The 16153-nt window shown below is 44.9% G+C and overlaps 2 protein-coding genes across 2 annotated transcripts; one reads left to right on the top strand and one right to left on the bottom strand.

Annotated features, from left to right (window-relative positions):
• Positions 1 to 1385: 1385 nt before the first annotated feature.
• Positions 1386 to 11175, top strand: rps6kb1a (ribosomal protein S6 kinase b, polypeptide 1a). The gene is made up of 15 exons (XM_062484907.1): positions 1386 to 1615; positions 2690 to 2733; positions 2861 to 2981; positions 3102 to 3170; positions 4189 to 4336; positions 4730 to 4787; positions 5072 to 5172; positions 5407 to 5497; positions 5615 to 5705; positions 5864 to 5971; positions 6087 to 6149; positions 6240 to 6317; positions 6553 to 6660; positions 6996 to 7108; positions 7854 to 11175. The coding sequence occupies exons 1-15, from the start codon at positions 1544 to 1546 to the stop codon at positions 8119 to 8121; spliced, it is 1533 nt and encodes a 510-aa protein (XP_062340891.1). The 5' UTR covers positions 1386 to 1543; the 3' UTR covers positions 8122 to 11175.
• A 271-nt stretch (positions 11176 to 11446) lies between these two features.
• Positions 11447 to 15749, bottom strand: rnft1 (ring finger protein, transmembrane 1). The gene is made up of 9 exons (XM_062484908.1): positions 15570 to 15749; positions 14599 to 15038; positions 14369 to 14445; positions 14146 to 14246; positions 13886 to 14039; positions 13604 to 13762; positions 13437 to 13502; positions 13223 to 13324; positions 11447 to 13094 (listed from the first exon to the last, which is right to left on the bottom strand). Exons 1-9 carry the CDS (start codon positions 15593 to 15595, stop codon positions 12960 to 12962), a joined length of 1260 nt encoding a protein of 419 aa, XP_062340892.1. The 5' UTR covers positions 15596 to 15749; the 3' UTR covers positions 11447 to 12959.
• Between the last annotated feature and the right edge of the window lie 404 nt (positions 15750 to 16153).

A 16153-nucleotide genomic window follows, 5' to 3' on the forward strand; every position in this document is an offset into this window, starting at 1 on the left:
GTGCTACCTCAATGGGAGACTGTGCATGTATCATTACATGCACAATCCAACAATGGCAAATGGAAAGAAGCATCTGGATGGATCCAGGGAGAAGAAAAGTACCTATTGACTATCAATCGAACCCTTTGTTTCTGCTGCCACCTACTGTCGACTGGAGAGAATACAACTGATTTGTGTGGCCACGGCACTCTTGGCCACTTCATCTGAGCTGAAAAGTCCTTATAGCAATTATTGTGGTTGTGGAAAGGGTTAGCTCTCTCTGAATCATAGACATAAGATTCAGTTTTGGATTTGGTTTAGCTCACTAAAAGTTTGGGTTATCCCATGTGTAAATCTCAGACATTTGCAGTGAGATTCAAAAGAGTGTGACTATGATGGCTGCACAGAATCAAAGCTCTTGATACTCCATTTTATATATGAACCACCTCGTGTGTCTGGGATTTGCAGAAAGCAAACTCCAACCCTAATCCTATTTAGAGTAGATTTCACTGTAAAGTTGGAAGCCATAGTAATGTCTGCTGTATGGTGATGAGTGGCCATGTTTGTGTTGTCTCTCGTCAAATATCTCACTATGTGGGATGGGGGTCATCATTTTAGATTACCTAGATGGGGCCTGAAAAGGGGGTATGTATTTGACCTTGTCATAGTCAAAGTAGACAAATAGTCATAGTGTCATATTATACTTTAACTGTTCGGCCAAATATCTGCAAAATTCTAAGTGTTTCTGATGTCCAATGTATGTGATCAGTTTAAGTGTGAAATGTGGTGTTGTATCTTGAATGGGGCGATGTAAGCTATTTATGAATTGAAACTTTGCAGGGTATCTTTCTGGAGATTGGGTAATTGAGGATTGAAATTAAGGATTGGAATGTAGAATGTGGCTAGGTTGTGTGGTGCCTGTAGTTGGCTGACTTCTGTGTCTTTTCTGTTTCTGTTTGGGTTATCATGTATTTAACAGTGTATTAAAACGAATGGCTGATGGCAACCAAAGCTCGCTCATGTTCAAACACCCTATTGGTTGAGGTAACAGTTTGCTTTTGGCGTTTAGGTGCAGGATTGGGGGTGAGTAGAATTAGTCTTCTCATATAGTTCTCACGAATAAGTGAATATACTGTAGAGACATTTTGCATCACCAACTTGGTTAATAATGGTAACAAAACAGTAGGCCAATATATGGCATTAATAGGAATGACCATTCGCCATTCTAATCCTGAACCCTAAACTAACGAACACCTTTGTAACGTTTGCTTGGATACTTTGTTGCGAGTTTGTAACAAGGTTGGCACCTTTACAATTGTTTTGGTGCATCACGTGAAGTAGTTCGAAACCTGTAGCTGAAAAAAGACGCTGATACGCCTGCTCAACGCTAGAGGCTTTTGCTTTGTTATTTCCCCCGTGGAATTTGTTTCGTCGTCGGTACTCAATAGTGACTGGCGCATGGTTTCTACCGTAGCCGGTTATGGCGGAGATGTGTAGCTAGTTGTGCCTGAGACCGGGGGCGAAAGCTTTTGCTTCACCGAATACATTAATAAAGACCGAGACGATGGCAGGGGTGTTTGACATTGATTTAGATCAAGCGGACGAGATTGTGTCCGACGACGAATTGGAAGATGGGGTGAGTAGTTTGCTAGTTAACGTTAATGAGCAAGTTGGCTAGCTGGCTTACAGAAGCCTCACTTAGGCAGGCTATGCTAACAGTAATGCCAATGCTGCTGTGTGAAGCATATATGTAGGCTTTGTATGTGTGCGTGGGGCTTCTACTACTAACGGTATGCAGCTAGCTTTAGTAGTAGCTAAGTAGATAGCCAGCGGCTAAGAAAAGTAGGCTAGAATGTCAGCTACTAATAGATGGCTAACTAAGCTATGTCATTGCTAGGTAATTTGTGGTAGCTTGCTAACATTAGCTAGCCAACTGATGAGGAATAAGGCTATCTGTTCAACCAATAAACTAATACTAACATAACGTTGTCTTTTTTCCAATTACGATGTCTACAAGCAATTTACACGATAGTTTAACGAGATTAGTTAACACCTTGCAGGCTACTTCTTATCTACTTCTATATATCGTTCGGAAGGATGCCGGTGGTGTAACGAGTTGCTAGCAGATATCCATCACTCAGCCCTATGAAATTATCAAGTGAACTGGCCAGGAATACTTGCTCTGGTCTTTCTCAGCAAGAGCAAGTGATGTTGAAGTGTACAGAACAAGCATTGTCAGTTACACGGTATATTGCTTTGACGGACGAAGGCCAGACAAGCAGTTCCCTTGGCATTACAAGTGGGCGTTTTGTTCCGTCTTCATCATTACAAGCGCTGTTCAATCTGGACTGGAACAGCAGATGATGTATTTATTTAAAAGGACGTGATTCTTTACCAAACAGTGAAAACACTGTATTGAGGATGAGAGTGAGACTTTTATCATCACTGATAAGTTCACTACCTTAGAAACAATTGAGTATAAGTTCTCAAAGTGTTTGTCTAACCTTTTGCATTTGATTCAAATGTTCAAATTGCAGACATATTGCATGCAAAAGTACTGCTCAAAATCAAGGATTCGAAGTGCATAGCTTCAGCATTTCAGTGGTTAGAGTCACGGGACAGCCTATATATTACCAAACACAGTGGTATCCAACGTTGGTCTAAAGTGGTTGTTCTTTATCCTTGTTTTTGTTTCCTTTTTTTTTACCAGGCTCAGATTAGTGAGTACATGGACCAGTGCAGCGGGTTTGAGTTGTGAGTATTAAACACAATCTGATTCCACTTGAATAACAATTTCATGTTTGTCAGTATTGCCATTAAATGGTGCAGGTAGATAGCTATTTGGATAGTGTATTGTAATGGGATTTGATCATTTCTCTAGTAACATGGATGACTGTGAGAAGTTTGAAATCTCAGAAGACAGCGTCAACAAAGGGACGGATCAGATCCGCCCAGAGTGCTTTGAGTTACTGCGAGTTTTAGGAAAAGGAGGCTATGGAAAGGTAAGGATGCCTATGTCTGTGATCATATTAAAATATGTACTGTCTGTAGTCATTAGATCTTGTGATTAATCATCTGATTAAATTGAAATCACTTTTTTCTGGGCTTCTGTCATTCAACAGGTTTTTCAAGTTCGCAAGGTGTCTGGTGCCACTTCTGGAAAGATCTTTGCCATGAAAGTCTTGAAGAAGGTGAGGTGTCAGGTGTGAATTTGTGACTTGTTCAGTTTGTTTCTGACCAGAACCAGACTTTGCAAACACAAATTGTCTTATTTAAAAAAAAATATTCCCAGGATTCACATCACCAGATTTGACTCTGACCCACTTGTGCTAGAGTCACAATAATACATGGTACACTCCAGTTTACAGCAAAAATGTGGCCCACCAACAGAACCTCATAGGAAGCTGCAGGGCAAGATAGGGTTAGTAATGGCACAGGGCTCTTTTCTGGAACTGGCAACTGCTGGTTTGGCCAGCTTTTTCCTACCCCCCACCCACTCCACATCTGAATTTCCCAGAATCCCTGAAGTTTGGTAATGGCTGTGTTTGTAGTTTTTATAGGCCTGTATTTACAGTAGCTACCATGCGGGAACTCTGTTTCCCTGGTCGGCCTCTGTGGTTGATGATGACAGGCGTTTGACCTGCCAGCTGTACTCATTGCCAAATGAAACAGCAGGGTCCCACCCACACCTTCTCTTCTCCACCATGTTGGGAATCCTGCCTGTTAGCACCCGGCAGACAGCAGTTTTGTCGTGTCATAGTTCAGCCTTGTGTACTTGAGCATGGCAGTAAAACCTCACGCTAAGTGTTCTCATGATCATCCTTTGCAACACGGGCCATGTTAATCCAATCGGAAACAGATACGGTATTGTTCCTAGCGGCTGAAATAGTTAGAATAATTGAGATTCCTCTGGCCTACAGGATTGTCACGTGTTGTTGACCTGAGGGCAACATTAACCTCAATAATGACATGGCTGAGAGGAGTTCCTCTTGTTCAGTGCCTGGGTAGGGGAGAGGGAGAGCAATTATTTTCACCAGATGGGAAATGAACGTTTCCTTCACTTGGAAACATCTGCATTTCTGCAGGTGGTTTTCATAGAAACTCCTAACTAGATCAACCCACCACCCTGGAGGACAAAGGAAGGCGGTCGGGAACACTCTGAATTGTTTTTGTCATTTGGAGTTGTTGACGGTGTCGTGTTTCCCTCAGGCCATGATAGTGCGTAACGCCAAGGACACGGCCCACACCAAGGCAGAGCGGAACATTCTGGAGGAAGTGAAGCACCCCTTCATCGTGGACCTCATCTATGCATTCCAGACCGGGGGGAAGCTCTACCTCATCCTGGAGTACCTCAGTGGTGAGGATAACACCGACACACACTCATCACATTGTCTGTGATGTCAGAATGGGTCATGTGTGATGTCAGAATGGACTTGTGAGCTACTAGTGTTGTCATAGTCTCCAGTAGTATCATAAGGGTAGTGCATGATGTCATAAGAGTAGTATAACAATGGTGTTAAAATATTCCTCTATGATGCCTTAGTTATTGGTGTCTATGATGTCACAGTAGTTAAAAAAAAAAAACAAAAAAAAAGTGTCCGAATGTAAATGTACGATATGAATATTTTTAATTGACACCTGGGATCCTTTCTACACATCGTAACACGTTATTGAATTGAACTCGAATCAACATGCTGTGTTGAACATTGACGTGCATTCAAATGTTGTAACACGTTTTGTGTGCTTGCAGGTGGGGAGCTGTTCATGCAGTTGGAGAGAGAAGGGATCTTCATGGAGGACACAGCATGGTGAGCTACCGGGGCAGTCGGGCCAGGCGTGTTACACCCCCCCCCCCTCCCCCTGTGTAGACATAGAAGACTGGAGCCTGCTGTCCTCTCAGTGATGTTGTGTCAATAGATAGATAGATGGAGGTGCCGATTACATAATGAATTGTTGCAAGGGTGATTAGGAGTTTGCACAAGGGCTATCCTCGTCGCCCAAATGTCAAGGCTGAGCCCCGGCACTCAAGCGAAGAGTCCAGAATGTTGTGGAAACAAAAAGGTCTCATGGCTGTGAGGCTTCTCTTTGGCAGCTTCTACCTGGCAGAGATCTCCATGGCGCTGGGGCACCTGCATCAGAAAGGCATCATCTACAGAGACCTGAAGCCTGAGAACATCATGCTCAACAACAATGGTACGCCGGCAGACGTTGACCCTAAACAGAGGCTCTGTGAACTTGACCCACCTTTACCTGAGCCTTTGTCTCCCTTAGAGCTGGTGACCATAGATTCGGTTTCCTACCCAATGGTGGTTTGTAATTAGAATGAATGGTCAAATGAATGCATGGCTCCCTACTGTCAAGGTGTAAAAATGAAAGACCCTACATTTATTGTATGTCTAATATCTCATCCTGTCTCTCTCTCTTCAGGTCATGTAAAGCTGACTGACTTTGGCTTGTGCAAAGAGTCCATCCATGATGGCACAGTAACCCACACCTTCTGTGGCACCATAGAGTACATGTAAGTCGCAACGAGTCACGAGAACCAATTAGTGTATCTGAGAACAGGTCAATGCCTCTATGTATTTTCTATGAAATGATGTCCTGACCCCCCCCTGTCTTCCTCCTCCCATCTCAGGGCCCCAGAGATCCTGATGAGGAGCGGACACAACAGGGCCGTCGACTGGTGGAGCCTGGGGGCCCTCATGTATGACATGCTGACTGGAGCAGTGAGTGATGTCACTTCCCTTCCCTTCCCTTCTTTTTTTTTTTAATTTTTTTTTTTTTAAACAAACACCAGAAACGCTCTATTGAGAGATTGAGGATTTTGGGGGTTCATCCTGTTATTTTGGACGTCTGCAGTTTACCGTTATCTTTGTCTGCACAGCCGCCGTTCACTGGTGAAAACAGGAAGAAGACCATCGATAAAATCCTGAAATGCAAGCTCAACCTCCCGCCGTACCTCACGCAAGAAGCCAGGGACCTTCTAAAGAAGGTGAGGCCACGCGCTGGGCCCGGCCCAAAGCTGCAGCGCTTTTCCGCTGACTCAGCGTGACGAGTTGCAAACTTTAACACGTCCCTCCATTTTTTTTTTTCCCCCTCGGTACCAGCTGCTGAAGCGCAATGCCTCGCTGCGGCTGGGGGCCGGACCGGGAGACGCCTCAGAAGTGCAGGTAACGGTACAGGCTTCAGCAGCGCTCTCTGTTTGGCCGGGGCTCAGCAGAGAGGTTTTTCTGAGAAGACATGTGCTCCTCTGTTTCCAGGCCCACCCTTTCTTCAGGCATATTAACTGGGATGATCTCCTCGCGCGGAAAGTGGAGCCTCCGTTCAAGCCTTTCCTGGTGAGTAGACGTGGCCTCTGGAAACGGACTTGGTGTGAGCGACTATAAAGTGTTATTTCTTCGTGCCCCCCCATCTGCTTTGAACCTCAAGACGAGTCATTCATGGCCCGGGGGTCCTAGCTCGAAGCGAACATTCCTAGAGACGCGTCCTCCAGATGTGGAAACAAAACCCCCATGCGTCTTCTTTGGAGTGTGTTCAGTTCTTGACAGGCCTGCCTCCTGTTTCCCGTTGCAGCAATCTGCTGATGATGTCAGCCAGTTTGACTCCAAGTTCACCAGCCAGACCCCCGTGGACAGCCCCGATGACTCGACACTCAGCGAGAGTGCCAATCAAGTCTTCCTGGTAAGCGGGACTACTCTGTCATTTGTCTGTTTGGTCTTGTTAAACAACGATCCTTTTGTTATGGTTTGCACCCTCATAAGGGTCGGCCATGAGCTGTGTGGTTTTTTTTAAGCACTTTTTTTTTATATGTATATATTTTATTTTTACGGAAAGCAAATGGTGTCTTACGAGAATAAGTTAATGCGTTTCATCTGGGGTTTTATTTTCTCATTCCTGGAAGCTCTATTGACTGTTCCAGCACATTGCACGCTCGTTGTTAATGTTAAGTTACTCATCTGTCCTGTTGTTTTAGCTGTAACAGTCCTTGATCAGGTCTCTTCTCTCCTCTCATGAAGGGTTTTACATATGTAGCCCCGTCCGTGCTCGAAAACGTGAAGGAGAAGTTCTCCTATGAGCCGAAGGTCCGGTCACCTCGGAAGTTTCTGGGAAGCCCAAGAACACCAGTGAGGTAACTGCTGCTTCTGTGCGTGTCTCTGGGGTGGGGTGAATTCTCAGTTAAGGTACAATAAATTCTCTTTCGCGCCTGGAGAATTGAATAGGGTACCTCCTATAGCCCTGGTCCTCAGGGACCCTCTGCCCTGCACGTTTTAGATGTTTCCTTCTTCATACATATCTGATTCAAATGAATGAACGGTTATCAGGCTTCTGCTGAGCTGAATGACAACCCAGTCATTTGAATCAGTGTTGGAGCAGGGAAACATCTAGAACATGCAGGACAGGGGGTCCCTGAGGACCATGGTTGAGAACCACTGCGCTATGGAGATCTGCTGCCCACTTGTGGTAGACTATTGTAGAAGTACTGGTTGCTCGTAATTCTGGCTTTGTTATCCACAAAAGGTGAAGTGGTGGTAGTAATCAGTTCAAGTAGTGCAGTGCCGGTTGGCGATTCGCAAGATCCATGTCTCCATCGCTCAAACTCAACATGGCGACGAGTGCGTTTATATACATATGTCGCGAACCGCTCATTCAAACAACGCCACGCTTGACACTGCATGTCCTCGGGTCCTGAGCATGAATACACACACCGATGTTCGTCTTCATACAGTGCCTGGTTCTACATAATGAAGCCACAGACACACACAGACAGACATTCCTGCCTTTCCAGTTAGAAGCAGAAGCAGAGTCGGAGTGGAGTGGAGTGGTGTGGTGTTTCCTCCATGCTGACCCACTGCTGACCCCTTGCTTCTCTCCAGTCCTGTGAAGTTTGCCGGGGGGGTCTGCTGGCCGCGCGGGCCCACGATGGCAGGTGCTCAGTCCCTGCTGTCCCCGGGCGGCTGCGGGGAGCGGGAGCAGCCCATGGAGGTGTCCGCCATGGAGCACATGGACGTGAGCTCCAGCAACTGTGAGGTCTCGGCCCCCCTGCCTATCAGACAGCCCTCTGGCACCAGCACCGGACTCTACAAGAAACACACCTACCCCCTGATGTCCAAGCGGCCCGAACATCTCCGGATGAACCTATGACGCTCGGCTCCGCCTGGAAACTTAGGACTCTTTTTATTTTAAATTCCTCTTTTAACATCTTTGTTTTCTTTTAAAAAAAGACTCGTAGAAATTTAACAAAATGACTGACAAGACTGTCTGCTCCAAGCACCAGCCCTCTCCTCCCCTGTGTGTGTGTGTGTGTCTGGCTGAGTGGTCCGAGAGCTGGAGACTGCTGCTTTAGCTGGCCGCTACCTTGCTGCTCCTCTGGTCTGACTGACTCCCAACACCCCCCCCCCCCCTCCAGAACAGGCCAGGCTCCTCTCACCAACATGTGGATCTAACCCTCGTCAGACCCATTCTTCACTAAAGCTTACGACCCAGGTCATTATCGCTATTGATTTATGTACTATAAGACCTTTTTAGCACCCAAATCAGGGCTGTTGTGCTTTACTAGAAGCGTGAATGAAGAGCTCTTCTTGCAAATTCTCTGGTTTTGTCGTTTGTGTAATAAACATAGTCGGTGAAATCTGAGGTGATATTTAAATGTAGCACACTTGAGTCATCGCGGCCACGAAGATAACGATCTGGCATCGTGCTGTGCCCGTCTGCGTGTAGTAAACAAACCGCTTGCAGTGTCCCATTTAAAAAAATATATATTTATAGAGCAGTGTCTGACACGGGTTTAATCCACCCCCTGGACACGTGTGCAAACACAGGTGGACCCCTCCCTACCAGCGGCTCAGCGCTTGCTTTACGAGGTCCGTGTGAAGGGCCTTCGGCCTGGGGCTCTAACTACCCCATTGAAGCAGAGAATCTGGAGGAGCACGGCAGAGCTTCTGCTCAGGTTCCTGTGTGCTTGTCTGGCTGATGCCAGGACATGGTGCTTTGTACTGTGGGTGGAGGGGACTGGGCGACTCCCCTAACAGCGCTGCTTCCCCCCCAGTATTATTCCCGCTAGAAGGTTCTAGAACACTGGGGACTGTTTCAACTTTTTGTTTGTTTTAGAACTTGAGGGCCCAGGATCCCTCTCGAATGCAACCTGATTCCTATTTGACTTACTTCTTGACTTCAAACAGGGTTGTACGCCAGAGTATCAGTGAATGAGATACAAGTCGCAACGCAGCTATGAACGCACACGACGGTATTCACTTTAGACGTCTGCTAGAACTGCATTTTGTTCCATTGCAAAAAATATGGAATCCACATTGCCTTCTTTCTGCTTTTTCACTAGAATTTTTATTTATTTATTTTTTATTCAGGATAAGATAGACCTGGTATCTGTAATAGAAGAGAAGCAGCTATAGAAATAGTATAGTTCTGCTGAAAGCATCACTTCACACCACTCTCAAAACCAAATGCTGACATTGCTTTACCAGTCAAACTGGAAAGCTCCAGTCCAGGTAGAAAACCTTGCCTGTATTTGATTTTGTTGAATGTAAACTGACTAAATGCCTTTTTTCTTTTTTTTCATCGTGCAGACGATTGATATAGATTCTCCCTTGGTTATAGTAATCCACACAGCTTGTTTTAAGGACCTAGATATCAGGAAACAGACATTAATCATGTTTGAAAATCAGGCCAGATTCTTGTCTCGATCCTCATCACTGTCTGGTTGTGTTGCCAACGTGCAGTTTCACTGACATGAGGAATGGTGCTGTGCCCTCCACACTTAGGCACCTTCCGTTTTGAGGTGGTAGTGTGACATTTGAATCTGTCTGTGATGTGAGTCTTTGGAGTTAAGCCATTTAATCCTCCTCCTCCAAACAGGATGCCATTTATCCAGCCAGGTATTAGCTGAAGGCAGAATATTGTCCCAGGCTCAAACCCTGACATTCATGACTCATTGTGGGGTTTTTGTCTGACGATGTAGCCGAATGTTTGATATAGTTGGTTTGGACAAGGGGCCCAGTGTGTGATTAATTACCATGACCAAATTTGCTTAACCAAATCAACTTGTCTCATTCAAGAATCAAGTCTGTGGATTCAGGCAGGTTAATGACCGCATTAAAAACGTTGGCTGTGGTGGCCCTCCCTCCTCGACCCTCTTACGAAATGCTCACTTCTAAAACCGTGTGTGTGTGACTGTATGGCTGTTCCTGTGAGATTTATATGGCCTATTTTGTGACCAAGGCCTCTCTTTAAACAGAGATGAGCGTCTGTGATGAGAGGTGTGAGCGTGTCACAGTGAAAGGCTGTGCGTTCCTCGGCTCCCCGTGGTGCTTTTTCTATTAGAGAGGATGCACTGTGTTCCAGACAAATCACCCCCAACAATTATGTTTTTAAACTGTTTTTAAACTCACTGTAATTCTTTGCTGATTTGTAGAATTGTTTTGATATTTCCGTATGAATTTATTTTTTCTATTTTTATTTTCTGCGTCACACTATGCAAATGTGTTTTCTTTTATTCTGTTTTCACTCGTAGATCTCTCAAGAGGTTTAGGTTGGGCATTCATATGTTTTGTCGTCGGTGCATATTTACTGTATTTCTATTGTTTACCTGAAATGCATTATTTCCCAGTTATGAGCAGTGTCTAAGCTAGAATGTTTTGTTGCAACAAAAAAAAAAATCAGCAAACAACATTTTGATATCTCGTACCAGCTTCTTTAAATCTGAAAACTTGAACTTGTATGTAGTGTCAGAAACAGCCGTGTGTGTGTGGGGGGGGAAATATGGGTCACTAATGCAAAAACCAACAGGGGTGGGCTTGTGCCTTGTCATATTGCAGCGTGTATGTATTTGCAGATGGAATGCTCGTGAAGTGCTCGGCCCACGAGCGTGTTCCCCTCTGTTACAGGGTCTGAGTGAAGCGCATCTCTTTATAACCAACCGTGTTCATCTTGATGCTGAAGTGATTCGAGTGGGGGGTTTCCCCTGAAGTGGGTTTGGGATAGAGATCTTGTATATCATATAATTCAGTGTTAGACAATGTTATTAGCTCAGAGAGAGATGATTATGATCAAAAACAGAAGTGAGAACGTAACCCGTCATGTCAATATTCCACACTTTATTTATTCCATGAGATTCTGTTGATTTGTATCATGTATATAACTAATGGACCATGACAAAATAAAAAGGTGGCACTGCTGATCGGAGGCTTGTGAAAAGTGAAAGTATATGAATGATGCGGATCCTATCATCTGACAGCATGTTTAGGCTTTTTTAGAACGTAATACGTAGGCACGCAACACAAAAAGCTCCAATCTGTGACACACAAAGGTACAAACACTGCTGATGTAACTGTTTTGTTCTTCGAAGTTCACTATCCAAAATAATATTGATTTGCGTATAGCAGATGAATGAATTTGGCATGTAGGGTAGAGTTTAAACATGAGCATCTCTGCATCTTCAGTGAGGAAAGCGGAGTCAAGAGATTGAATAACATTTATTAAATTTGTTGATGGAAACATACTTTTCTTTTTTTGCAAGGAAATTGTGACATGATTTTACTACATAATGGTACTAAAATAGATGCATCTTCCACTCTTTGGTTTTTAAAAAGGATGTAACTGCACCATAATAGAAAAATAATTTACGCATGGATCAAATTACACTCACAATTGCATATGTCTTATTGAAAGCAAGTCCCCAAATCTGTCAAAAAATCCCATTGGAAAAACAAAAGCAAGGATACATATAGTAGAGCACAGAAGTCTGAGAACACAATGAACATTGACTGAAGGAATTGAAGACTGAGAAATACAACCCCTGCTGTGACCATCACAAGAAGCTCTTTATGACGTCAAATCAAAATTGACTCCACAATGCCAACTTGTGGTCCCATGCCAGCTCAAGTCCACACGGTCATTCAAACAAAAGGAGGACATAACAAATAATACGATTCTGAAATTCCTTTTTCAAAGATTCAACTTGTCACTCATTTTTGCTGATGATCATTTTGTAAAGACACATTTTGCGTTACTTATGTTTCGCATGTGAAGAATGTATTTTGACGAGTGCTCTCAGACTTTGGGACCCAACTGTATATTGATCAGAGCAAAAGTGCTCCCCTCCCTCAGTATTTTGTTCTGTAGTCACTACAGTGCAGCCTGGCCAGGCTAGCCAGATGCCCCTTTTGGGAACCCGTACTGTCGGTACAAAATGCAGGAACTCTCACTCAGATCATGGAAGACGGTATGTGCTGTTTTACACCAAAACTGCTGTAATATTTATTTATTTATTATAATCTATCGACATGGCTGTACTAGCTACAGAACTGGTAGGTCGTTACCTGTCATTTCTGCGTACAGAACCAAACAAATCTAGGGTGAGAGCCAGCACACACACAGGCTCCCAGGTACTGAGTGAGAAACATGACTAAGGGCACAGGTGGTGTCTTGCAGCTCACTGGAGTCGTGTCATTGACCCACAACCGACCAAACGGAAAACAAAACCTGGGGGTTGATCTTGATCTCATCCAGGGGTTATATAAACCTCTTAGCGTGTCGTTTAATACAGTTTTCCTCTGATGAACCCCATATCTACAAGTAGAGGAAAGCCTTCAGGTACCACATGGCTGTCTTTTCTTCGAAATAAGTCCAAACTAAATATAAAGGAACATTTTCACATGATAAAAAAAGACGTTTGGAAAGGGGGAAAAACGAACTAAATGACAAGGACATGCGGAGACCAACTTTGTTATAGAGAAGTGCCTCAAAGGTAGTTGCAGTTACATCAACAGTAATGCGTCCCAATGCACATATATGCCTTTACCGGCATCGGCCAGTAGAGGGCACAGCCCTTAATGAATGGACAGAGAAGAAACGGCACGGTGCGTAAGTCAATGGGGGGGGGGGGGGGGGGGTGTATTGCCATTGATACAACTATGACACTAAGCACCAGAGCCATGTCCTGTCCGCACACTTCCCACTGCCCTCTGTCAGTAGATCTGAAGGTGGGGTGAGGTGGCCCCGTCTCTCCACTTGTGCACCTTGTCTGTGATGGCTGTTCTACACAGCGGACACGTCTTCTCCCGGTTGAACCACAGAGCGATGCACTCGTCACAGAAAATATGCTGTGGAGGAAACTAACCGGTTTAACCGCCGTTAAGCAAACAAACCGACCAAAAAAAAAACGGTCTGAAAGTGTGTTTCTCAGAGTTGGAGGCCTCAGATGGTACTGGTTTGTTTTGATGGTCGTTACCTGACAGACGAGGCTCCGGGGCTCCCTGTACTCTCCCTGGCAGATGGGACAGACGTCTCCAGCCTCGCTGCACTGGCTCCGGCTGGCCGCTGCCCCCGTGTGCTGTGGAAGAGGAACTACAGGCTTAAGTACATAAACCCAGCAGCAAATCAAGACCCGTGTTCCTGATCACCCAGAAATGTCAACAACACAAAAATACAAATGAGTGCTATACCTCGCCATTGAGAAATATCCTCACAGTTTTCTGGAAAGAACCCCACGATCCATACAATCCTAAGAGCTGGATGGCAGAAGAGCAGAAATGGGGGTTAGAGAAGATTCGTCCAAAACTTTAACAAGGGTTTATACTGGCGGTTGCAGTGTAGACGGATGTTTTCGAACCTTGAGAATGAAGTAGAGCAAAGCCAGCAGGACTCCCAGGGTGAGTCCAGTGGTACCATCCACCTCCTGGTAAGTGATCAGGTAGCGGAACCAGAGGGGGAGAGGAACCATGGCCTGGTACACTTGGCCCACCTCCTCAGTTAGCATCAACCATCGCCCCTGGGAACCGCCACAGAGGACAATGCGCGTGGGATAGAATCACAATCATAAAGAATACAATATGACCCTTTTTATTTGAGTGACGGCAGGGCCTTGACCCTAGATCACCGAAGGCCTACACACCTGGGCTCTATGTGTCACCAGTGTGGAGGGCAGCAGCAGAATAAGGCACTTGAACCCCATGAAGAGGAACTTGACAGTGAAGTTGGTGACGCCCACTGCCCAAAGGACCTCCCAGAAGCCCAGGAGGTCAACAGCAGGGCTGAGGAAGATGAGGCTGAGGAGGAGGAAGAGGGGGGGGGTTAGACAAATGCTCTTGAGCCTCCTCGCAGCGCAGGGAAGCAAGCGCAAACGCAGCGCGGCTCGCTAGGTTTCCAGCTCACCAATAGTAAAGTGTCTCAGTTAGGAAGGTGTAGTAGAGCAGGAGCGTGGAGGAGGTCAGGAAGAGGAGCAGCCACATGCACTGCCACTTGGAACGGCGGTCCTGGGGAGAAACGATCCAGAGGGGAAGGCCCGCTCAGAATCACGCACACTCACAGAATGGGTGAAGAAAATGGCACGTGGGAATATGTTGACGTCTCTGTGCTTCCTATGGCACTGACTTACCTGAAGAAAGACTTGGGATTGTAGGTTTTTATTTACATACAGGAAAGTTGTAAACAAGCCAACTCCAACTGCTAGACCTGCAACAATAACAAAGGTTTAAATCATTTAGAATAAATTCATTTGTTCAAATTTTTATCAAAAAAATATACGAACCATAATAATAAATGAATGTCAACAACCCCCAAAGAGAGGTCAACGCTCACAATAAAGCATTTCTTCTCACTACCTACCAAGGGCATGCTGGATGACTAGTTTAGCACATAGGATGACTAAGAAGGGAAGACTCTTCTGGACCCAGCGGAAGAGGTAGCGCAGCTCAGCGAAGGACGTGCTGGGCTCGCCAGCCTCCAGGTCCGAGTCCGCGGGGTCAGGCTCAGCATGGGAGTGGTGGTGGCTACGACTGTGTCCGTGCGAGTGGCTATGGGAGCTGGCTCTTGACCTCCTGGATGATGCCCCTCCTCCACTGGACTCTGCTGGGCCACTGGAGATAGGTATATGCACCTCGCCAGTGCCCGATGTGTCCGAGCCCCCTGTGGCCAGTGTCCTTGTTGGTAGCTCTGGTTGAAGGGGCAGGGATAAGCCGTTTCCTGCCTGGGCACCCGGCTCATTAAAATTCGGCTGCATTACAGTTGGCGACTCCCTCAATATCAGTGTTCTTCTGGAATCACTCCTTTGACAAACATGGTGAGGGATTGGAGAAACAACAGAAGAATTGTATCCTGGTTACATAAAAAATACTGTAAATGACAGGGCGGTTGTCAATAGGAGGGGGTAAAATGTTTAGGTGGCGAGATACCATACGATTAGTAACCGATTTATAACGACCCACTTCGACATCTATATATAACTATCTCACAAACTGAAGTCAGTCGCATTGATTACATGTATAACAACCCGACAATAGTAGCTAGTGCTAACAGCACCGGACAAGCAATTGTCAGATTAAGTATTTATTGATGGCCTGACATTGGCTGATGATCAGTATAACCGTCTAGTTAGGAAGCAAGGCTATGCTGGCACTGGTGGGTGGCATTAATCATAGCCAAGTGTTATCTTTAATGGCTTGTTTGCCGCAAGAACTGACTTCAGGGTAGAAAAACAAACAGCTTCTCAGGTCTACTAGCTAAGCTTGTACTAGTACTACTGTTGCTAGCTAACGTTAGCCAAAATGTTATTTTCACGGTTAAAAACTCTTGAATACCTGTCATACTGAGTCCGGAGTTTCATGATAAGCCACTTATATCCATCTAATAAATTTCCAAACGCATAACATAAAACAAAAATTAAAACAAAACAAACAATCTCAAAGGAAAACGAACTCGTCCGCTAAGGCATAAGCTTATTGGTTTGGCGACATCATGCATACGGCAGCATAGACGTCGCAAACTGACGTAAAATTGGTTAAAGTGAAAGAATCACTCGCTCATAAATAAGTCTTTAAAGTCTGGGAGTCGGTTAATAATTCTAATCTCACAGGAGAAGTAATGATATTGGATACTCACATATTGTAACGAGTCAAAATGTTCAGTAAATTAGACAACCACTTAGTTGATTTTCATTTATGTGAAAATAAAATGTTCTTCTTTTATGTATTTTAAGAAATACACAAAATAAAACATAACATGGCCTGAGTGAACAGAAATGACAACTCGCCATATGCTTTTATTAAGGTAATAAACTCTACATATAGTAGAAATAAATACAGTATGTTTAGACTGTGGTTTCCCAGACAGCAACATTTATTTTGCAAGTGGCATTCAATTCATTTATTTCAAGTATTGGTTC

This window comes from Osmerus eperlanus, chromosome 19, assembly GCF_963692335.1.
Source record: "Osmerus eperlanus chromosome 19, fOsmEpe2.1, whole genome shotgun sequence".
In the NCBI taxonomy this organism is placed as follows: domain Eukaryota; kingdom Metazoa; phylum Chordata; class Actinopteri; order Osmeriformes; family Osmeridae; genus Osmerus; species Osmerus eperlanus.